We start from the raw sequence: 24,407 nt of genomic DNA, 5'->3' as shown, positions 1-24,407 counted from the left end.
TTGAAGGGCGGGTTTTGTGTGTGTTTTAACCCACCCTTAGACACAGCAAAAACTAACACACTCAAGCATTTCTCGGTGGGCATTTCTCCATAGAACAACAGCCATACACGAAGCAAATTTCTTTCCTGCCACAGGTGGTAGGAAAGAAATTAGCTTGATTCCCCCATCTGAGCCGAATTGGCCAACATTGGAACTGTGTATAGCCGGCCTTAGGCTCTTCTAGACGCTTTTCTCCTGACAGGAGAACAGCAGCATTTAAAACAAGTTTTAGGCACGTTCAAGTGCATCAAGGATTTTGGCGTTCATTCATTTCACCAATATTAATTTATTCTGGTCATTGAAATAAATGAACGCTCAAGCGATAAAAGTACCTAGTGTTCAGACATGTTGGGAGGTTTTTCTATCCAACCGCTCCTCAATGCGTACAGATTTCTGCCTCTAAACGCCACTCCCTATAGGAGCCTGTAAACTCCTATGTGTGCATGGAAAAATAAGCTAAAATAGAGGGATGTTTAGGGGCAGAAAAAAAGTCAAACGCATCAAAAATTAGCGTTTAGCAGCTGCAGTGCGTCTGAGGCCTTATACTAATAAAGGTTCTTGGCAACACAGCATATCATATAAATATAAAACCCATCCAACGTAAGACCTGCTCTACTATCTGGATGTGGGAAATCCATTACTGTCAAGCCCGCTAGATAAAGCAGTCTCTACCCGCATCTGCTGTCACATTTTTAAAATCACGTAGCCTTGCGGGGCTCCGCCCACACGGCTGCATCTTTCATTCATTTACAGAGATCTGTGGGCTGCAAGGGTGCTGATGAGTGCAGTTGTAGTTCATTCAAAAGCCCTACAGCATTTAACCACTTGCTTACTGGGCATCTAAACCCCCCTCCTGCCCAGACCAATTTTCAGCTTTTAACGCTGTCACTTTTGAATGACAATTGCGCGGTCATACAACACTGTACCCAAATGAAATTTTTATCATTTTTTTCCCCATAAATAGAGCTTTCTTTTGGTGGTATTTGATTACCTCTCGGTTTTTTATCTATTGTTAAAAAAATTAGCTGCGTTGATGGGCACTGATAAGGCGACACTGGTGGGCACTGAGGTGGCACTGGTGGGCACTGAAGGGCACTAATAGGTGGCACTGATGGGTGGTACTGATGGGCACTGGCAGCACTGCTAGGTGGCACTGATGAGGCACCACTGGTGGGCATTGATAGGTGGCACTGATTGGTGTGCACTGTGGGCACTGATTGGTGGGCACATATGGCAGCTTCACCTCTCCCCTGACCGATGTCCCTTCAACAGGAGCCGGTGATTGACTTTTTTTTTCTTCTCACGCTGTCAGCGTGAGAAGAAAAAAAAAGATTACCGAGCCTCTGTTTACATCACGTGATCAGCTGTCATTGGTAAGGGGTCGGGATTGACCCCTTACTATGATCTGTGATTACCCGAGTCTCAATGACTCAGGTGATCACAGTGCGTGCCCTGCAGGGGGGCGCGGCCAGCTTTTAAAGGGGAGGACGTCTATTGATGCCCTCCCGGCAAAGCAGATCCGCGCTGTAGCCATCATTCGGCTATAGCGCAGATCTGAAGGAGTTAAACAGTCAGTATCAGAAGTACAGGCTGAAAGCTACAGGGCTTGTCTGCAGGATTCTGGCATTGCACCCCTGATCCATTGATTACGGGTACAATGCTTTTAATAGGCTCCTGTGGGAAGAAAATTTTATAAATGCACATTTTTTTCCCCTGCAAATTAGAATGCATTAAGGTAAAAAAAAGGTAAAACCTTAAGTCTTTAGAATTAGGTGGTTTATGAGAACAGTAGGGTCAATGGTCAGGGTTAATGACACTTTAAGGCTTAGTTTTGGTATAGGCAACTATTTTCTAAACACAAGAGGAATGTGTATTTTTACTTGAATCTTGGTGTGCTTTGTGTATCTTTTCCAGATGTGTGCAGTAAATAAAGACCAGTCACTTCTCTCTCTCCTTGTGCAAGGTGATTGGTCTTGTATCCGCCCCCTCCTGTAGTTTTCTGCAGGAAGCTTGTAGTGGGCAGAGCTGGCTGAGGCCCTCCCACAGCTCTGCACTGGCCAGTGATATGCCCTACAGTATTGAGGAATACATTTAAAGGCTAAGTTCACCTGTTTTGTAAAAAAAAATTAAAAATAAACAAATGTACATGATTTTACTTGTATAAAAAAAGTGCATATATTATTTTTTACCATGGAGCTTGAAAGGCATTATTCCCATGATCAGTGGGTTGCAGGTGCAAAGTCAAGCTCCTGCAGACACTCCAGACAGCTGTCTGCCTGTACCTCCTTACAGGCAGACAATAACTGCAAGAAATATCAGTGAACTACAAGGGTGCTGATGAGCGCCCTGATAGTTCATTGAGAACTACTGGCTGTATGCCGTGGTAGTTCATTAATTCACAGCTCGCTCTGAGTGAATGACATGGCTGTATGAGCAGAGTACTGTTTTTATATTGTGCAGAGAGGGGGTCTCTGTCCACTGGAACAGTGGGGGATCGGGGATGTGCAAGGCTACTGCATTACTGATATGTAACATGTTGCTAATGGTGAACTTTTCCTTTTTGAATTAAATTTTTTGTGCCCAGAGTTCAGCTTTAAAACCCAGTATTTGCTACAATACTCCTGTACCCTCTAGAGATATCCCCTGCAGACACAGCACTCTGTGGTCTAGTAATAGTGCTCTTCTGAAATAAATAACACCCAAAGATTCGCATCACTTTCTGCACCTCTGACAATGGTCAGACAATAGAAGAGTAAACCTCCCCAGTGGGGAACAGACAGCAATATAAACTTGACAGAGAGTCTAACCCTCCCTACTCTATCCACAAGCCAAAAAATGGCAATAAACCCCTTCTATTAGTGCAATTTCTGTATATATATATATATTAGAAATATATTGGAAAGTGACATCACCACCAAGGCATGGTCATGCATTAACTTTATTCTGCATTTATATCTGTGTGTCGAGTTTAGTGACCTGCAATGCTCAGGTGCACGTAAACAGCGATCACACCAATATTTTGAGATATTGCCTCAAAAGTCAGAGCCAGAGCAATGAATTCTAGCATCAGACCTTCTGTGTAAAGCCTGGTACATGCTGGGTTGCACAAAAAAAAAAAAACCCGACCGCTCCAGTTGGTTTTTCCCTCCTGAGCTGTTGTGTTCTGACAACGCTGTGCAAATATCATGTGACATAAAAATACGCAACACCCACCATTTTATTCTCTAGGGCCTCTGCTTTTAGCAAAAAAAATGCTGATTTTTACATGTAGGAGCGGAATGTCAGAATTGGTCTGGATTGGAACTGGTTAATAATGCAGAACTGAGTGAAGGAGACCTCCAGATACATTCCTCTAAAGATAACAAACCAAAAAAAAAAGATAGATTCTTAAAAGGGGTAGGCATAATAAGAATGAGTGTGGCTAAAATGGGGAATTGGTTGGGTTTGCCATTTATTATTTCTTTTGTTTTATATAGTAATTTTGGAAGACCTGGGACATTAAGGCTTTATGTACACGGGACGTTGTTTAACTTCTCCTGAATGATTTAACTTGACAGCTAGAATCCAACGTTTAAAAACAGCCATTTAGCAGAGTTTTGCCACGTTTGCGCTTAGAAGCGTTTAAAAAAAAAAAAAAAATTGGCACTTTCAAATGCCTCTGAACATCAGTCCTGAACTCATTTTTTTTGCGTTCCAAAAAATGCTTCTAAACTCGACTGCATAGAAACGACTATAAACCACCCTGTGTACATGTACTGATAAGATAACATAGAGGAGAGTTTAGGGGCAGCTGAAAAAAATGCCCAACTGCTCCTAAACGTCCGTTTACCAGGAGCAGTGTACATGAGGCCTAAGGGTGAATTCCTATTTTAAGCCCAGTTTTAGTCAAAAAATGGTTTGATGATACTTACATTCAATGCGTGATGTCCCTTGTTCTGCTGACTTGTCTGTTAGTTGAAATAAGTGCCCCCCCCCCCCCCCAACCCCTGTAGCCATAATCTTCTAGTGCTGCGGGGGTTATTACCAGTGCTGGACCTGGACTCATCAAGAGTGTGGATTATGCCCACCCTTTCCACCCCCTTCCTCTATTCATACTAGAGCTTCCATCAGTGAAAAGTGTTCTGTGAATGGGGAGACAGACCTTATGATAGGAAAAACCGAAGTTTTTTTTTTTTTGTTTTTTTGCTAAATTTAGGCTTTTCCTATATAATTAGTGTTTTTTTAAACCCAAAAACAAAAATATAATATAGGAAAGTTTACCGTTCATGAAATGTGGTGACTTCATTAGCTTCCTCCTTTTATTCTTTCTTTTACCAATCTTTATCTCAGCTACCTCACTACATTTTACAATCTACCAACCTGTTTTTATCTGCTTTTCAGCATGGACTGAGAGATGATCTGTTCATATTTGCCATTATATATACCATACTGTGGAGTGACTATATCCAGACATTAGGGTTGTCCCGATACCACTTTTTTTAAGACCAGGTACAAGTACGATACTTTTTTCCAGTACTCGCCGATATTTTTTAATGTCATGTGACAGTGGCGCTAATATGCAGCACTGATGAGGCGTGGACTGTGTCACTAGTTTTTTATTTTTTATACAATGCTTTCTTTTATTTGGGGGGGGGGGGGGCACAGTCAGTTCGGTGTTTTTTATTATTCTTTTTTTTTTTATCATTCTTACAATTTTACTTTAAAATATTAATTTTTTACAATGTTTCTTGTTTTTTTTTTTTTTCTTTTTATTAAACCCTGTTGGGGGGTACGGGGGCTTTGATGAGATGTCAGGGGTCTAAACAGACCCCTGACCTCTCCCCTTTGAGACATGGCAAGGGACTGAGGATAGAGATTCCCCAGTCCCTTTCTCAGCAGCCTCAACTGCACTGAATATAAATGTACAGGAGACAGGGGCTCCTCTAGATAAACTGAGACATCACTGACAGGGGGGGTGGAGGGGACCAGAGGAGTTCAAGGAGGGGGAATGAAGGAGGAGGAGGGGGGGGGACCAGAGGGGGACCGGGGGAACCCATGGAGGAGTAAAGATGAGGACACAGAGGGGTGCCGGAGGAGGATACAGGGGACACTCAGGAACGATCGGTGCGGCGGCGGAGGGTGTTATAATCACCGATCTCCCTGTGTGGCTTTCATTAAAGCAGCTGAAAGCTGTGGAGGGGAGAGGAGGAGAAGCGGCTGTTAGCTGCTTTAAAGGGGTTGTAAAGGTTTGTGTTTTTTCACCTTTAAAAAACACCTGTCAGTGACCGGCCCACAGCCCCCCCCCCCCCCCGTTTTACTTACCTGACCCCTTAGAACTTGTCCCACATGGATGTGCCATCTCTCTGCTAGGGGGTTCTCAGCTGTTGATTGGATAGATTGATAGCAGCGCAGCCATTGGCTCCCGCTGCTGTCAATCAAATCCATTGACGCGGCCGCCGGGAGGTGGGGACGAGTCCTGCATTCGGTGTCTATGGACGCCAAATGCTGGATTCAGGAGCGCGCCCGCAAGGTAACCCCCCCCGGAGAGCGCTTCTCCCAGGGGGTTATCTGATGCGGAGAGGAGCCGAGAGAGCCGCCGAGGGACCCCAGAAGACGAAGATCGGGGCCACTCTGTGCAAAACGAGCTGCACAGTGGAGGTAAGTATGATATGTTTGTTATTTAAAAAAAAAAAAAGAACCTTTTAGTTTAACTTTAATGAAAGCTACACAGGGAGATCGGTGTTTATAACGTCCCCAGCCGCCGCACCGATCGTCCCTGAGTGTCCAGGTATTGGGAGCATCGGGAGCATTTGCAGGAGAACAAGTACTCCTGCAAATACTCGGTATCGCCACTGATTTTAGAATCGGGACAACCCTACCAGATATCCCACCATTGACCCAATAGTCTAACCGAGTTTTTACTAGGTCATTTACACCCCTCTCTGATAGGCCATTGTAGCCTGGGGATGAAACCATGACACAACAAATTTCCCCCCATCTACTGTTTTTCTTGGGTGGTCATACCACAGCCATCCAGAGGTGGACTATATGTTTTTATAGCATAATTGCTCTGTATGATTGATGTTTTTATCAGTGTCATTTTCCACTACTTTTTGAAATGAATAAACTGTATTTTCTGCAATAACGGGTGTATGGTGATTGGAGTCCTAGACCCTTTTTACCATTGGGTTTGTTGAGCTACATCAGGTTTTTATTTTTGAGTTTCAATCCTATATTCATTGTGAGCTCCCATCCCCTTCCTCCTCCTTATTTCTTTTTTGAGGGTCCTGTAACCTTCAGTGTATGATCCTTTTGGTTAGCAGACTTCCCGTGGCCACATTCAATCCTTCACTGTATCTATAGAGGCAGCCTCTGCTGCCACCCAGGCTGGATTTCAACCATGTCAGCTTTGTTCATCTCTGTCACTTTAGGACTGATAGGATTAGCAGTTTACACAAGGAAGATACCATTGTTCTGCTTTGCTTTCAGTTGAGCTGCAATATACAAAAGTTTTATTATTGGGTTTAAATACCCTTTAATATAATTGAAATAAGCTTATGATATTTCTCCCGTACCACAGAGCTGTACAACCTTCAGTTTGCTGAAACAGAAACTGATTTATATTCTGTTTCAATTCAGTACTACAAAACAGGAAGCCTATAGAAAGGTAATGAGTTTGTGGGGAAAGAAGAAGAATAGAGCAAATCAGCTGATGTTACTCAGAACTATTTCCAGACAGTGGCTTTGAAATAGTGGGTAAGGATTTTAATGGGGGTTTCCGACTATTATTAAAAGCTATATTAGGTCATGAGGATGTTTTCCAAAATATACTATATCTGCTTGGCCTGTTGCATACACACAGATAAATGTACAGTTGCCCCACAACCTGGAATTAACATGGATTGTTTGAGGATTTGCATCATTTAATTTACAGAACATGCCCACAGCTTTGAAGATTTTTTATTTTTTTTTATTTTATTGTGAAGCAAACAACAAATAGGACAAAATAACAGAAAAGGTCAATCAATGTGCATAACTATTCGCCCCCCTAAAGTCAATACTTTGTAGAGCCACCTTTTGTGGCTATCACAGCTCCAAGTCGCTTTGGATAAGTCTCTATGAGCTTGCCACATCTTACCACTGGGATTTTTGCCCATTCCTCCTTACAAAACTGCTCCAGCTCCTTCAAGTTGGATGGTTTGTACTTGTGAACAGTAATCTTTAAGTCTGGCCACAGATTTTCTGTTGGATTGAGGTCTGGGCTTTGACTAGGCCATTCCAACACATTTACATGTTTCCCCTTAAACCACTCAAGTGTTGCATTAGCAGTGTGTTTGGGGTCATTGTCCTGCTGGAAGGTGAACCTCCGTCCTAGCCTCAAATCACACACAGAGTGGTACAGGTTTTGCTCATGAATATTCCTGTATTTAGCACCATCCATCTTTCCCTCAACTCTGACCAGTTTCCCAGTCCCGACTGCTGAAAAACATCCCCACAGCATGTGCCACCACCATGCTGCCTCTCTGATTAATGCCCTCCTTGCCCAGTCCGTGAGTTTTGGTGTGCGGCCGTCTCTTAGCAGGTTTGCTGTTGTACCATGTTCTTTCCATTCAGTTATGATAGATTTGATGGTACTCCTAGGGATCATCAAAGATTTGGATATTTTTTATAACCTAACCCTGACTTGTACTTCTCAACATTGTCCCCCTACTTGTTTGGAGAGTTCCTTGGTCTTCATGGCAGTGTTTGGTTAGTGGTGCCTCTTGCTTAGGTGTTGCAGCCTCTGGGGCCTTTCAAAAAGGTGTGCATCTGTAATGACAGATCATGTGACACTTAGATTTCACACAGGTGGACATCATTTCACTAATTATGTGACGTCTGAAGGTAATTGGTTGCACCAGAGCTTTTTATGGGCTTCATAACAAAGGGGGTCAATACATACGCACATGCCAATTATCAGTTTTTTATTTCTGAAAAATAGTTTTATGTATATATTTTTCTAATTTTACTTAATCAATTTAGACTATTGTGTTCTGATCCATCATATATAATTCAGATTAAAAAAAACTAAAGGCTGTAATGTAACAAAATAGGTAAAAAGCCAAGGGGGGTGGGGTGAATACTTTTGCAAGGCACTGTACACGCACACACGTGCGTGTGTGTGTGTGTGTGTGTGTATATATATATATATATATATATATATATATTTTTATATTGTGTGTATGTATGTATGTATGTGTGTGTGTGTGTATATGTGTGTGTATATATATATATATATTGTATGTGTGTGTATATTTTACCATAAGGCCTCATTCACACAGGCCCTTACACCCATAGTCTGTGAATGGGCCATGTTTTTAAATGCTTGGAGCCACCAGGTGCTGCGCGCAGGCAGCACATTCATGTCTATGGGAATGCAGCGGATGGACAGTCATGCAGGCATGGGTGAAGGGCCATGAATACATGCTGTCTGCTTACCTGCATCGCTGTCAAATTAGGAAAAGCAACTGTGTCCGTGCAGCCACTGTGCTCCCATAGACAAAGAAATAAGACCTATAAGGCTGATATGCAGTGTGCTTGCCATACACTGATCATAGTTCAGCCGCTAAGCGGAAGAGGAACGGATCCCCATCCATCTGTTTTTAGAGGATTAAGTCAAATTGGATGTTGGCGGGTGTAAACAGACACATGTCCATTTACATTTGCCGCTCCAGGACAATGGAGGGTCCGATTGGGTCTGCTTAAAAAACTGACAGGCGGACCCGATAGATCTGCTTGTTTGAAAGGGGCCTTAATTTGCAGGATTTCCTCTAACTTCTATGAGACAGGAAGTGGAGGTAAATCTCTAATGGGATACAGATGGCAAAAAAGAAAAACTGACAGGGATTATACCCCACCCTTACTCTTGTCTAAAAAAAAAAAAAAAAAAAAGTTCTGCCTATATTTCTACTTTAAAAGAAAAAAAAATAGTTAATCTACTTGAAATATTTATTACTTATCATGAGATATTCCATGTTTTTTTCTGTAACAAAAGTGGATTAAGTACAACTGTCCAGAATATGGAAACAAATCCAGTAAACTTTCCCGGACTCTCGGCCCTTCCAAACAATAAATGAACTCCTAGGGTTGTACGTTTTGTACAATGTAACTTGTTCTGTTGTCCCTGCCATTGGTCACATAAAGCCGTGTCATGTGAGACGCTTGAAAACTCCATTATGGTTGTTTAAACTGGGACGTGGGAGATAACAGTGCTCAAGGTCACACACCACGCAACGCCAAACCGGACTTGCTACATACTTTTCTGTGCTGGCAGCCATCAGCAGTTCCCCAGGTCAGGTGAGACATCTATCCCAGCTTCTGAAAGGATATCTGTGTCTTAAAACTTAGTGTTTCTAAAGCCTTAAGGTTTTTCATCATAATACATTTTATGCATTAAGGTGAAAAACCTTCTGTGCTGCAGCTGCCCCCAGACCCCCCCCCCCCTTTTGCTTACTTGAGCCTGATCCGATCCAGCGATGTGCACGAACGCAGCGGCTCCAGCCGATGTCTCTCTCCTCATTGGACAGATTGATAGTAGCAGGAGCCATTGGCTCCCGCTGCTGTCAATCATGTCATGTGACATGGGAGCAGGGGGCGGGGCCAAGTCCTGCTGTCTGTATCAATGGACGCAGCAGCGGGACTTGGGAGCAAGCCTGCATGGGTGCCCCCAGGGAAATCGGTTTTCCGTGGGGGCACCTGATGAAGAGGAGGGACCTGGAGCACTTGAGGGGGACCCCAGAAGAGGAGGATCGGGCTGCTCTGTGCAAAACCATTGCACAGAGCAGGTAAGTATAGGCATGGTTGTTATAGGCATGGCTCACACCGATATACGTCGACAGAAGGGCACGTACAGGCAGATTAACATACCTGTACTTTGCCCTTTGAGAAGCGGTTCCGCCGCGTCCTCCGTGAGTGTGATCGCGGATCCCACGGGGATACCCGCAATCGTCTCATGGAGAGGAAAATTGGGGGAAATACTGATGTAAACAAGCATTTCCCCGTTCTGCCTAGTGACACTGATCACCGCTCCCTGTAATCAGGAGTGGTGATCAGTGTCGTGTCACGCGTAGCCCATCCCCCCATAGTTAGAATCACTCCCTAGGACACACTTAACCCCTACAGCGCCACCTAGTGGTTAACCCCTTCACTGCCAGTCACATTTACACAGTAATTAATGCATTTTTAATTGCACTGATCGCTGTATAAAAGGGAATGGTCCCAAAATCACGCCAAAAGTGTCAGATCTGTCCGCCATAATGTCGCAGTCGTGAAAAACCCTGATCGCCGCCATTACTAGTAAAAAAAAAAAATTTAATAAAAATGCCATAAAACTATCCCCTATTTTGTAGACGCTATAACTTTTGTGCAAACCAATCAATAAACGCTTATTGCGATTTTTTTTATTTTTCCAAAAATATGTAGAAGAATACGTATCAGCCTAAATTGAGGAAAAAAAAATGTTTTTTTATATATTTTTTGGGGGTATTTATTATAGCAAAAAGTAAAAAAAAAATGCGTTTTTTTTTCCAAAGTTGTCACTATTTTTATATTTATAGCGCAAAAAATAAAAACCGCCGAGGTAATGAAATACCACCAAAAGAAAGCTCTATTTGTGGGGAAAAAAAGGACATCAATTTTGTTTGGGAGCCACGTCACACGACCGCGCAATTGTCAGTTAAAGCGACGCAGTGCCGAATCGCAAAAAGTGCTCTGGTCTTTGGGCAGCCAAATGGTCCAGGGCTTAAGTGGTTAAAAAAAAAAATAAAAAAGGTGGTTTACAACCACTTTATCTCCAGGCAAAAAGCTAAATTCACACTAGAAATATGTTTGCTGTTTTATCTGCCTTACTCGACAGTACAGTCAGACCTGGCTTTTCTCTGCTGCAGTTAAACTAGGTCACTTCCCCGCCCCCAACCTATGATTGGACAGTGAAGGAGCAGCAGCACACTCAGGTCATCTCTCTGCTCCTCCTGTTGGCATGTTCCTGGTTACCATATATGCATTTAGGACATGTAATATACTCATTGTGTTGCCCCTCTGTTGCAGGCTGAGTACTATAGTACAGAGGATCATAAGATGCTGATATTAAGTTACATTTAGATGTTTGCACTAGTTGTAATATTTTTGATAAATACATAGCTGTACTTATCAGTGTTTTACTCTATATCTACCTGGGGTACTTTAAATGTCCCTTCTCCTTCACAGTATTGTATTACTATAAAACAGGTGCTCTTTAGTTATTATTAAGAAATTGCCATTTTAGGTGTTTTGTAATTGTACTACAGCGCAGTTAAAATATATTCCAACATAGACCTAAATCACACTGCGCAGTGCATAGCAATAAGCCTGTGCTGCAATGCATTAGCCAGCGTGTTGTGTGAACACATTAGCGGGTTAATGATTTGACATGTAGTTGTAATGATTAATCCATTACCTCCTGCTAATCACACTGAGACGGAGAGAGATAGAGGGGAGCCTTTCCATCATGAGCCGCGTTCCGCGTGCCACTGACACTGCTGAGCCCTGACTTCTCTCCTGTCAGACACCAATGTCCTGGAACTTTAGATTTTGTTGCGTTGCTTACGTTTTTTTTTTTCCCCCTACTTTGCAGAGGAATATCTTTTTTTATCGCCTGGACAGAAATGGAATGCTTGTGAAACAGTGCCTCAAAACTCCTGGTTTTCCATGGTCAGCAGAATATAAGAGGGTAAGCACATTTATATTTACTTAGGTTGTTGCCATTAATTATAGATAAAAATGATATTGTGTTTTCCATCAGCACATGTTGTGAGATAATGGGTATCCAAACCCAAGTGACCTATTGGGCTACAGGCCGTGTAAACAACAAAAAAAACTGTGCTTGCTGGCAATTTTTTTTCATTCAGCTCTGCTGTCATACATCACTGATCTAGTACAAGTGATAGCTAAAGTTACAATAAACGCACACTGTTTAAATTGACCTAATCTTTTCTCTTTCTGTATGTGGATGATGACATTGTAATTATTTTAATAAAATAAAAATCAAAGTACCTTTTTCCTAATCTGATATACAGCTGTCACGTGACCCAGGCTCTTTCCCAGCCTGTCTGCAGGGAAACATAAGCAGGAGGAGCTTCTAGTCCTCTACTGCTGGTCACATGTTCAAAATAAAACGGCCTTTGGAATACAGAGTAAAAATACAAAATAATATCAATAAACTGTTTTAAATCATCATACAAATATATATTTGAAATCAAATGTTTATTATTTTTTTAACAATAACATGGTGTGGGTGGACTTCCGCCAGTCACAGGCTGTGTCACGCCCCTCCAGCCCGTGTCTTAGAATAAGAGGGAGGTGAAGCCTCCATTATTCTGCATTTAATATCCCTCCTCCCATTGTGTTTAACTGGTTAGTAAGCATGGCGGAGGAGGGAGGAAGTAGGCTGCCATTTACCACTCTATATACACCCACATGTGTGACTCTATAGTCACATGGGCTGCTCAGATGTGATGGGGAGAAAATGCTCAGCATAGAAACTCACTGAAAACTGAGCATGTGCAGAGCTGCCGACAGAATAAAGAAAATGAATCTCACAGTGACTGAGTATGAACAGCATGTAATACACCATTTATTGATCATTTTTTATGATGTGGGTTTAGTGACACTCCACAGCAGTCACCAGTTTTCTCTTTTACAGTGTAATGTGTAAGCTGGGCTATGACAGGGTTGATCTACTTGTGTTTTGCCAGATGAATCATTTATGTCTGGTTTTTCTGTTTCCTAGCTTGTTATATAGCCCAGCATACAGGGTGCACCACTTTAAAAAAAATGGGTGACCACAGCACCTACAGAAAGTCAGCACCTGGTGCGGATCGCACTCCCCCTCAGTATTCCATTGTCTTGTCATTCCCACGAGCCTGTGACTGAACAATAAAATGAGAAGCAGCAGACTGATGATCTCCCCTCTCTCACTCTGCTCTCTCCTCCTTACCGCATGCCCCCTGTTAAAACCTGAACATTGCAGTACAACTGACTTGGGTCCTTGTGCTGCTTCTCCCTCTCCCAGTCTGAACTTTTCTGTATAGGGACTGCAAGAGGCTGATATTATGTTAAATTCAGGTACTTATACCACTTGCTTTTTAAAGGATCACTAAAGATAATAAAAAAAAAAAAAAATAACAAACATGTTATACTTCCCTCCACTGTGCAGCTCGTTTTGCACAGAGTGGCCACGAACCTGGTCTTCTGGGGTCCCTCGGCGGCTGTCTTAGCTCCCCCTAGCAAGGACTCAACACCTTCATGCGAGCTCCCTCGCATGGTGTTGAGTGCTTGCGGGCGCGCGCCTGTGATACAGCTGGCGGCCATTGCCGCTCACTGTATCACTCGGCCCTGCCCCCCGGTGCGCTGCGTCATTGGATGTGATTGACAGCAGCGCGAGCCAATGGCTACGCTGCTTTCAACCCATCCAATGTAACCAATCAACGGCCAGGCTGAGTGTCGAAAAGGATGTCGGGGGTGGGCGCAGGACTTTCGAGGGGTCAGGTAAGTAAAACGGGGGGGGCGGTATTGTCGGATGTTATTTCACCTTTCACCTGTAGATATACGTCGGCAGAATGTCACGGCTGCGCAAAGTAACGTACCCGTACGTTACTTTGAATGTGCCGCCATGTGCGCGTCGTGCTGGTCTGACGCGATCTCCGTGAGTCGGGTCGCAGGTCCCGGGTCCCACGGACTCGATCGTTACGGGCATACCCGCGATCGCCTCACGGAGAGGATGAACGGTGAGATGCCGTTGTAAACAGCATCTCCCCGTTCTGCCTAGTGACAGTGTCACTCGATCTCTGCTCCCTGTCATCGGAGCAGAGATCAGTGATGTCACACACACAGCCCATCCCCCTGACAGTTAGAATCACTCCCCAGACATACTTAACCCCTCCCCGCCCCCTAGTGGTTAACCCCTTCACTGCCAGTGTCATTTACACAGGAATCGGTGCATTTTTATAGCACTGATTGCTGTATAAATGACAGTGGTCCCAAAAATGTGTCAAAAGTGTCCGATGTGTCCGCCATAATGTCGCAGTCACAATAAAAATCGCTGATCGCCACCAAAACTAGTAAAAAAAAAAAAAAAATTATTAATAAATGCCATAAAACTATCCCCTATTTTGCAAACGCAATAACTTTTGTGCAAACCAATCAATAAATGCTTATTGCGATTTTTTTTATATAAATAAAATATGTAGAAGAATACGTATCGGCCTAAACTGAGGGAAAAAAAAAATTTTAATATATTTTTTGGGGATATTTATTATAGCAAAAAGTAAAAAATAATGCGTTTTTTTCAAAATTGTCGCTCTTATTTTGTTTATAGCGCAAAAAATAAAAATTGCAGAGGTGATCAAATACCACCAAAAGAAAGCTCTATTTGTGGGAAAAAAAGGACATCAATTTTGTTTCGGAGCCACGTCGCACGACCGCGCAATTGTCAGTTAAAGCGACGCAGTCCCGAATCGCAAAAAGTGCTCCGGTCAGGAAGGGGGTAAATCCTTCCGGGGCTGAAGTGGTTAATGCATAGAATGCATTAAGGTGAAAAAACTTTTACGTTTACAACCCCTTTAAAAAATAAACTTAGTAATGTATTTATGAATACAGAGCTGAATTTTATTTTAGTCTTTTATATCTGCCAGGTGTTAAATTGGACCTTCACCTCCTTAAGAGGCTTTAGGTCTCTGTATTCCTCTCCTTCCTTTGCAATATAAACGGGAGATTTAAAAAAAAAAAAAAAAAAGTTGACTTTTTCTGTAAAGTGGTTGTAAAGCTCAGACATGCAATATGAACAAAACATATTCCTCTACAATGTATACTTGTCATTTATGTCTGCTGGGATTGACAGCCTCAACTTTGTTCCTGTGTGTTGTGTGAAGGGGATGTGTCCCCCTTCCCTCCAATAAGCTCTCTGAGCTCTCCAGAGTGTGACTAAAGCTTTCCACCTTATGCTTTCTGACAGCCAAGACAAAAGAATAGAAGACTACAGAAATACAGGTACAACTTATGTAGGAGGATTTGTTTTATCTCTGTGTATCACCTGAGGCCAGTTACTTCACTGGGTATATTATAAGGGTTTACAACCACTTTAGTTTATCTGGCCTGCCCCCCCCCCCCCCCCCCCACTGCCATTCACGCCTAGATGAAAATGATGTGTCTCTTCTCCCACAGCCTTCTAACATATCCCCATCACGTATTCCAGCAGCCGGGGGAAGAGCTGACACACATCATCAGGAGTTTGCGCCTGAACCTGGAAAAGGCAGCTGGCTCAAGATCACTGAGGAGGACCACAATAGCAGCGTGGGACCCTGGCTAATGACCCCATAACAGCGGAATCGCAGCAGGACAGCGCTGGATCCTCTGGGCAAGATTATAACAGCCTCCACTTTTCTAGAAAGGCTCTCCACTAAATTTTGGAGAGTGTCTGTGGGCATTTGTGCCCATTTAGCCAAGGGAGCATTTGTGAGGTCAGGTACTAATGTTGGATGAGAAGACCTGGCTCACAGTGGCATTCCAATGCATCGCAAAGGTTTTGAGTAGGGTTGAGTTCGGTGATCTGTGCAGGACACCCAAGCTCCTCCACACCAAACTGGTTGATCCATGGGCTTGATTTAATAAAACTGGAGAGTGCACAGTCTGGTGCAGCTGTGCATGGTAGCCAATCGGCTTCTAACTTCAGCTTGTTCAATTAAGCTTTGACAGAAAAAAAATTAAAGCTAATTGGCTTCTATGCAGAGCTGCACCAGATTGTGCACTCTCCAGTTTTAGTTAATCAACCCCCATGTCTTTATGGAGCCGGCTTTGTACACAGGGGCACAGTCATGCTGGAACAGAAAAGGGCCTTCCCTGAACTGTTAACACAAGACTGGAAGCACACCGTTTGTCTAAAATATCTTTGTATGCTGCAGCATTAACAGTACTTTTTTACTGGAAACACTTGAACTGTGTAATTTGGAAGGGTGTCCACATACTTTTGGCCATATACAGTAGATAGGTGTGAGGGTCAAGTGCCCATAAACTTTTGCCCATATAGTGTCGGTCCTTGTATGTTGATTTGGAATATTTAACTGATCTTGAATCACTGTTTTTTGGAAAAATAACTATGTGTTTATTTATCCACAGTGTAATGGTTACAGACACCATCTACCATGTCCACCATCAAGGTAGACCCAGATGTGGAGTTTTGCTCCATTGTTCCCTTGGAGGATGATGATCTTGGGAGCCCGCTGCCTAAGGAGTTCTTCACAGACTTGGGGGACATCCAGGATATCTCTCAGAATATCGGGGATGACGGTTCCAACTCATTCGGTGTGGCAGAGTACCAGTATCTGGGAAACAGCCCCGGATCCAATGGGTCTATTAGCACAGACCAGACGGGTAAGTGTGAGGGAGCAGGCATGTCTGGGAACTAGTGTGAATGAGGGAGGACATCTGGTTACAAAGGATGGGGAGATGGCGAAGGTATTGAATTTATTCTTCTCCTCAGTCTTCATAAGGGAAATAGAGGGGCTTCAGTAACCAAAACGGCAGTTTTTATCCTCATGACACATCACAGGAAGCACCTCCATGTTTAACAGAGGACAGAATAAAAATTAGACTTGGGAAACTTAACATTAATAAATAACCGGGACCAGATGGCTTGTACCCGAGGGTACTTAGGGAACTCAGTAAAGTAATTGCAAGACCATTGTTCCTAATTTTTACTGACAGTCTACTAACTGGAATGGTACCAGCTGATTGGAGAAAAGCCAGTGTAGCACCAATATTTAAAAAGGGCCCAAAATACATCCCTGGAAATTACAGACCAGTTAGCCTAACATCAATAGTATGTAAACCCTTGGAGGGGATGATAAGAGACTATATACAAGATTTTAATAATGAGAATGGTATCTTTAGCAGTAATCAGCATGGATTCATGAAGAATCGTTCTTGCCAAACCAATCTCTTAACCTTCTATGAGGAGGTGAGTTGCCATCTAGATAAAGGAAGGCCCGTAGACGTGGTGTATCTGGATTTTGCAAAAGCAATTGTCACAGTTCCCCATAAACATTTACTGTACAAAGTAAGGTCCATTGGCATGGACCATAGGGTGAGTACATGGATTGAAAACTGGCTACAAGGGTGAGTTCAGAGGGTGGTGATAAATGGGGAGTACTCAGAAAGGTCAGGGGTCGGTAGTGGGGTCCCCCAGAGTTCTGTGCTGGGACCAATCCTGTTTAATTTGTTCATAAATGGCTTGGAGGATGGGGTAAACAGTTCAATCTCTGTATTTTGCGGACAATACTAAGCTAAGCAGGGCAATAACTTCTCCGCAGGATGTGGAAACCTTGCAAAAAGATCTGAATAAATTAATGAGGTGGGCAACTACATGGGAAATGAGGTTCAATGTAGAAAAATGTAAAATAATGCATTTGGGTGGCAAAAATATGAATGCAATCTATACACTGGGGGAGAACCTCTGGAGGAATCTAGGACGGAAAAGGACCTGGGGGTCCTAGTAGATGATAGGCTCAGCAATGGCATGCAATGCCAAGCTGCTGCTAACAAAGCAAACCGAATATTGGCATGCATTAAAAAGGGGATTAATTCCAGAGATAAAACGATAATTCTCCCACTCTACAAGACTCTGATCTGGCCGCACCTAGAGTATGCTCTCCAGTTCTGGGCACCAGTCCTCAGGAAGGATGTACTGGAAATGGAGCAAGTACAAAGAAGGGCAAAAAAGCTAATAAAGGGTCTGGAGGATATTAGTTATGAGGAAAGGTTGCGAGCACTGAACTTATTCTCTCTGGAGAAGAGACGCTTGAGAGGGGATATGATTTCAATATACAAATACCATACTGGTGACCCCACAATAGGGATAAAACTTTTTTTTGCGGAAGGGAGTTTAACAAGACTCGTGGCCACTCATTAAAATTAGAAGAAAAGAGGTTTAACTTTAAACTATGTAGAGGGTTCTTTACTGTAAGAGCGGCAAGGATGTAGAATTCCTCTGCACAGGCGGTGGTCTTAGTGGGGAGCATTGATAGGTTCAAGAAACTATTAGATAAGCACCTGAACGACCACAACATACAGGGATATACAATGTAATACTGACATATAATCACGCAAATAGGTTGGACTTGTGTCTTTTTTCAACCTCACCTACTATGTAACTATATAGTGCAACTACATCCTCAATTTGGCTACTCATGATTTCTCATACATCCTAGTGTGAGAGATTTGGATACAGTGGCAAGGGCAGGTTTTAGGACTGCACAGCTGCATCTGTGCCCTCTGGGACTTAAAGGCCCACTTATGCTGGATGTGGGTTGTGGAGGTTTTCACATACACCACAAGGAAAGTTAATTGAATTCTGTCTGTCTATCGCTCTTGTCCGTCACTGTCCAATGCCCCGTACACACGATCCGAAAATCGGACGACAGATCGTCCAACTTTTTTCCTTTACTAGTCGCAAGTAATAATTGAATTGGTTACTAAAGTCACAAATTCTCATATGACAGAAAAAAAATCAGAAGTGATGTCGTGTTGTAGCGTATTTGTATTGTATTTTCGGACGACAACTGTACTGACTAAGCGAAAATCATACGATCTGGTATCGTACGAGGAAAATTTTCGTGCTTGTCCGATCGAATAATATCAGATAAACTGTCGTGATCGGCTCTTGAAAGCTCTGAATAACGATCCGATTATTGTATGATCGCATCAAAAGCGGTATTTTTCGTCTGATTTTCGGATCGTGTGTACGGGTCATTATGGACAGGATAGCTTCTCATCAAAGTAGATTATGGAGCCAAGACTGGCTGCTGCTAGAAGGGCTAAAATGCATCCCTTTCCTGTAAAAAAAAAAAAATAGGATCTGAGTTCCTTTAAGTGCTTGCCACAAGTTTGAAGGCCTGGGCACTTGGTCATGTGATCTATGATGAAGGGATACAAGTTTAGAATAGATGACTTCAGCAGAGGTAATGTGACCTAAAATTTAGCCTCCCTTCACATGTGTCTTTGGAGGGAGCCTGAAACAGTGTTTTCCTAAGGAAGGGTACATATTTCAGGAAAATTCTTAATATAGATTTATGTGAACATTTGATAGTAGGTCCACTTTAAAGGTAACCAGAGGTACAGATAAGTCAAAGCCACAGTGCTAACAGGACACAAATAAAAGGTGTAAAAACAAAAGGAGAAATACCACCCTTATATAAAAAAACAAAAACAAATCTATGCAAATCAAAAGGTATAATTCTGCACCTCTTATAGTTAAAGCAGAGCTTCACCCAAAAGGGGAACTTCTGCTTTAAGGCTTCCTCCCCCACTCCTCATCAACAAATGGCACTTTTTTTTGGGGGGGGGGCAGGTACCTGGTTTTGACAGGTACCCACTCCCGGTTAAGATCGTGATCTGAGCGGAAGTTTTCCTACACTCCCCCCTTTCCATCCCCGCAGTCCTCTGGGACATGTCACAGGTCCCAGAAGACTGCAGGACCATTCACACCGCGCACTCGCACATGCACATTGGGCATTCAGCTGTAAAGCCGCAAGCTGTCACAGCCGGGTTCCCACAGATAAGATTCCGCCGCCAGGGACTGAAGACTGGTGGCACAAAGGGCTCGGGTGAGCACATCGCTGGATCCTGGGACAAATGAGTATATAGTTAGTCAGCAACTACAGTTTTTGTAGCTGCTGACTTTTAATTTTTAAATCAGACTGGAGCTCCCAACTGTTAACAGAAACGAAGAGTGGAAGAGAAGGGAAATTATCAAATATAAAGCATTATGGAGAGTAAAGTCAAGCAGAAGGAAAAACAAGAGGTAGTTTTGTAGGAGGACAGTGACGTGAGCCAGAACTTTTCTTGTCAGGACCAGTGAAGATGATTCTCTAAGAAGTCTGGTGGGATAGGATTAGACCCTTGCGTAAAGAGATTTTAAGTAATCGTGGAGTAGAATGTGCTGTAACAAACTGAGCAGGTTTTTTAGGATTTCAGCAAATTTTATATGATTGTGATGCCACTAAGGTGACCTATCTGTGTGCATTGGAGGCTCATTTGGGTCTTTACTGCTAACAGACCCAGAGGTAGGATCACCCCCAAACCTCTAATACAGTATCGAGCGGTTGAGCAGAATGAATTCTCTACACGTTGCTTGAGAGAATCAGCTAAGAGGTGCAGAACATAGTAATGGATCATGAATATGTAAAAACCTTGTGAGCTGTTATGCTAATCCACAGAAGCCGCCGTCACTACCCACACCTTCTAATAATGTGACTAAACAAGATATATCAAAATTAGTGCAGCGCTAAAATAAATCATAATAGTATCCACTAAGGATATAAGGTGGAAAGGTATATACAATTATAAATTAATACTTTGAAGTCCAATGTGCAAAAAGTTCTCCACACAAGTGTCAAGCCACTGAGACTCACTATTGCAAGATCTGATTGCTTTGTATGTGGCCAATGAGACTGGAGTTCATGGGCAGCAATAAGGAGGCATTCTACTAAAAGGTGATCGATCTGACCTGAGCTTGTGGGCAGTTTATAAGGAGGAGGAATATCAGAAAGAGAACCCCAGAGGATTGATTATTCACAAAGGTGTATTTATATAGCCTATAAGGTGAGGGCACAACCAGTGGAGGGAGCACGAGGATTTTGAGTATATACACAGAGGTGGATGAGTGTGGAGAGACCGTTTATTTAACCGTTTCCAATATTCACAAAATGGACTGACACGCTCTTTTCATCAATTTAATTACATAAGGACACTGCGTGAATTATCTGTGCACTTTGCACATCAGACAGTTTGATTTATAGAAGGACAGTGGGCTTGATTTAATAAAACTGGGAGAACATGGAGTGTAGAGACTGAACGTCAAAATGGGTACACCTGTTAAATGTGTCCTTAAATTACTAACCCAAAAAACACACTCTCTGAGCATGCCCAGAAACATCCAAGTGCTGTTCACACACACAAAAAAAAACTGTACTGGACTGCATTAAAAGCGCAACAAAAATGTATCATAAACTCACTGGAACGCATCAAAAGCGCACATGCAGAAAAGCATCTGGACTGCATTTCTATGGAGTGAACTAGCCCTAAAGCTAGTAACTTGGGGGGGGGGGTTTACTCTGCCTGTGAAGTGGTGCATCTGTAGCATGTATCCAAAATGCTGCTTCAAAGATCCACGGCTTTAGAGAAAATGTACAAATCGACATTGCAGCTGCAAGATTTTAACACAAAACCAAAAATAGCCTGCACCCCCAATACATACAAGGCCATTTGGGTCTGCAAAGGCTTAAAATGAGAACCCCCCACGTGAAAAATACCACCCCAAAATAAATACTGTGCCCCTCCCACACACTAACAAACCCCTGGCCAAACACACAACAAGCCAGCCCATAAAAGGGGGGTGGATGCTTGGGGGCAGGAGGGACTCTGCCACCCCAAAAGTCAACCACCTTGTTCCCATATTCAGGGGGACAAGGGCCTCTTCCACACAACCCTAGGCTGGGGTTGTGGTGGCTGCAGACGGGGCTTTACGGAATGTGGAAAGCCCCTTTAAACTAGTGGGTACAAGGTGCTTTGTGGTTGGTATTGGGCTGAGCCCAACATGCCCCAAAAGCATCCAGCTATGTTGAGTGCATGTGGCCTTGTATGGTTCAGGAGGGGGTTGGGCGATCGCTCTTCTCATCCCTTTCCTAGCTGTCCCTGTTGTATGCTCTGAAAAAAGATGTGGTTTGGATTGGTGAAGGCATCTCACAGCCTTTTGAGAATGGAGTGGAGTTCCCCTTTTAAAAGCAAAAGCTAGCCCAAGGAAATCTTATGTATTAGAGGGAGCAGACAAGAGCATTGGAGAATGGAGTATGGAGTTCCCCTTTACGATCAAAAGCTAGCCCAAGGAAATTATATAAATTAGAGGGAGATGGTTAAATGCCCTTTTAGGAGGAGCTAGAGGATCGAGAGTCTTTTTACATAATTTTAACAAGGTGCATGTCACATGTAAGCAACGTAACATGCTAACATGACCTGTGTGCAAATCTCCTTAAAAAAATACATAAAGGTGAACCAGCGTAATCAAAAAATTGTCAAGTTTAGAGTTGTGCCCGTTCAACCCACACAATTGCATTTGCGTTGCTTCACATTTACTAAGGTTTTGGCCGCGCAGTGAACAAACATTTGAATGAGTGCAAGAGCTGCTGGCGCATGCGCAGTGCTTAAATTGTTCTCACGCAGTTCTAAATGTACTTGCAGGCACAGCAGGCTTGCTCAGAATAAGTTACTTTCTCATTCTATTTTGGGCATATTTGTTACTTGGGCAGTTTTTTCTATACTTCCTCACATCACCCCCATAATATTGGCACCTCCATCTTCTGTTAATATTGAATTGAAGATGCTGTGCACCATGTCAATAGTGGCACTCAGATTTCATTCTCACGTGCACTGAGATCGCTATAGTAAATGGGGATTAGTGCTCTGTTACCAGCGCAAACGTTTCGTAAATATGAAAATGTGCATTGCGCCTCAACTCATGGCGCAAACATTTCGTAAATCAGCCCATATGACTGGCAACGTACGTGGCCAAAGGAGATCTTCCTACTGGGCTCCTGGGAACCATCTGACAACAGTTAAAGACCCAGTTAAGAATCAAACTGTGACCTGTTTCACCTTTGCATAGAGTTGGTGTTTCTATTTTACCAACGTATTGCATGCGTCATTTGTTTTACTTAGCGCCGACTTATCCAGTTAACAGCAACGTACGTACTGACCACCGTGAGTCAACGCTGAATTGGCCATAAGTCAGGGCAGAATTTGGTGACTAACCGGAAATTGAGAGAGTTCTCTGGAAGAACAAGAAGGCTTAGGAATTTGTGGGAATAATTCTTCATGTGTTATTGGTAGGGGAAGGTGACCCATAGAATAAACTGTGGTATGGATTACAGCATTGCCATTGATGAGATCTCTGCAGTGACTCAGAACTAGTAAACTGTTTGTACACCTCCAATCTAAGCACACATTTTTTTTTCTTTTTTACATTTTAGGATTTACTAACTAAAATGTACTGGGAAACAAAAACAAAAAAAAAACAATTTGTCCATCTCTTGATTTCTGGACCTGGGTTCATGAAATCACTAAAATTTTACAGACGGAATACTTCCTAAAGCGCCCAAATTCTCTCTTTTACACCATAACTTGATTCCAAAAAAAGGTCTACAAAAATCGATATTGTGCCATCTGGTGAATGCAGGACAATCGTGTATCTCAGCATTATCACAACCTTCACAACCAATCATACTTACCTGCTCTGTGCATTCGTTTTGCACAGCGGAACCTCAATCCTTGGGTCCCTCGCTGGCGCTCCTGGCCCCTCCCTCCTGCCCCCACAGCAAGCAGCTTGCTATGGGGGCACCTGAGCTGAGCCACAGCTCCGTGTGTCCATTCAAACAAGGAGCTGCGGCTTGACCCCGCCCCTCTATCTCCTCATTGGCTCACTGACTTTGACAGGAGCAGAAGCCAATGTCGCCCGCTGTCTGTTTCAGCCAATCAAGAGGGAGAGTCCCTGGCAGCTGAGTCTCATGTGCAACATCCCTGGATCGAGATGGGGCTCAGGTAAGTATTAGGGGGGCTGCTGAATACAGAAGCTTTTTTTAGCTTAATAAATAGAATGCATTACACTAAAAAACCTTCTGCCTTTAGAACCACTTCAAGGATTAAAAATAGGTAATGTTGATTGAGAGAGTAAAGTTCTGCTTTAAAGTATATCTAAAGGCATTTTATTTTTATTTTTTATGAGAAGTGTGGAAGAATTAGAACCTCTGTTAGGTCTTTATTTCTGTCTGTCCCCTTGCTCTTTTCTCCCAGGCTGACTGTCCCTGGCCCACCCCTAATAAATAAATGCCTTTTGCCCCATACACACGATCAGAAATTCTGCCAGCAAAAAGTCGGATGTGAGCTTTTGGTCAGAAATTCCGACCGTGTGTATGCTCCATCGGACTTTTGCTGGCAGAATTCCAGCCAGCAAAATATTGAGAGCATGTTCTCTATTTTTCGGTCGGAAAAAGTTCCTATCCAAAAATGCGTTCGTCTGTATGCAATTCGGACGCGCAAAAAATCACGCATGCTCGGAAACAATTCAACGCATGCTCGGAAGCATTGAACTTCATTTTCTTGGCTCGTCGTAGTGTTGTACGTCATCGCGTTCTTGACGGTTGAAAGTTCAGAGAACTTTTGTGTGACCGCGTGTATGCAAGGCAAGCTTGAGCGGAATTCCGTCAGAAAAACCATCCGAGTTTTTTCTGACGGAATTTCTGATCGTGTGTATGGGGCATAAGAATGCC

General features: G+C 43.0%; 2 protein-coding genes across 12 annotated transcripts in view; one reads left to right on the top strand and one right to left on the bottom strand.

The window, feature by feature from the left end:
- Positions 1-24,407, bottom strand: part of CDPF1 (cysteine rich DPF motif domain containing 1) — a 143,680-nt gene that overhangs the window by 49,805 nt on the left and 69,468 nt on the right. Inside the window, exon 6 of one of the 6 annotated variants that reach the window (XR_012242982.1) lies at positions 7,029-7,827. The exons of 4 other annotated variants lie outside the window; for them this stretch is intronic. Coding sequence is in view for 1 of the 2 variants with exons in the window: in XM_073621907.1 (XP_073478008.1) it covers positions 7,812-7,827 (16 nt within the window). In the remaining variant the exon portion in view is untranslated. Of the gene's footprint in view, positions 1-7,028; positions 7,828-24,407 lie in introns of those variants that run through there. One more of the 6 variants, XM_073621907.1, reaches the window with a different exon arrangement.
- Positions 1-24,407, top strand: part of PPARA (peroxisome proliferator activated receptor alpha) — a 127,799-nt gene that overhangs the window by 68,747 nt on the left and 34,645 nt on the right. For 2 of the 6 annotated variants that reach the window (XM_073621897.1, XM_073621898.1), the window contains 3 exons: positions 11,669-11,764; positions 15,047-15,081; positions 16,207-16,461. In XM_073621897.1, the coding sequence (XP_073477998.1) occupies positions 16,233-16,461 (229 nt within the window). In that variant the 5' untranslated portion in view covers positions 11,669-11,764; positions 15,047-15,081; positions 16,207-16,232. Of the gene's footprint in view, positions 1-11,490; positions 11,765-15,046; positions 15,082-16,206; positions 16,462-24,407 lie in introns of those variants that run through there. The other 4 variants (XM_073621894.1, XM_073621896.1, XM_073621899.1 and 1 more) reach the window with 3 other exon arrangements.

The sequence above is a fragment of the Aquarana catesbeiana genome, linkage group LG03, assembly GCF_042186555.1.
Source record: "Aquarana catesbeiana isolate 2022-GZ linkage group LG03, ASM4218655v1, whole genome shotgun sequence".
Classification (NCBI taxonomy): Eukaryota; Metazoa; Chordata; class Amphibia; order Anura; family Ranidae; genus Aquarana; species Aquarana catesbeiana.
Note: the sequence above shows the minus strand (reverse complement) of the source record. Positions and strands in the feature narration are given on the sequence as shown.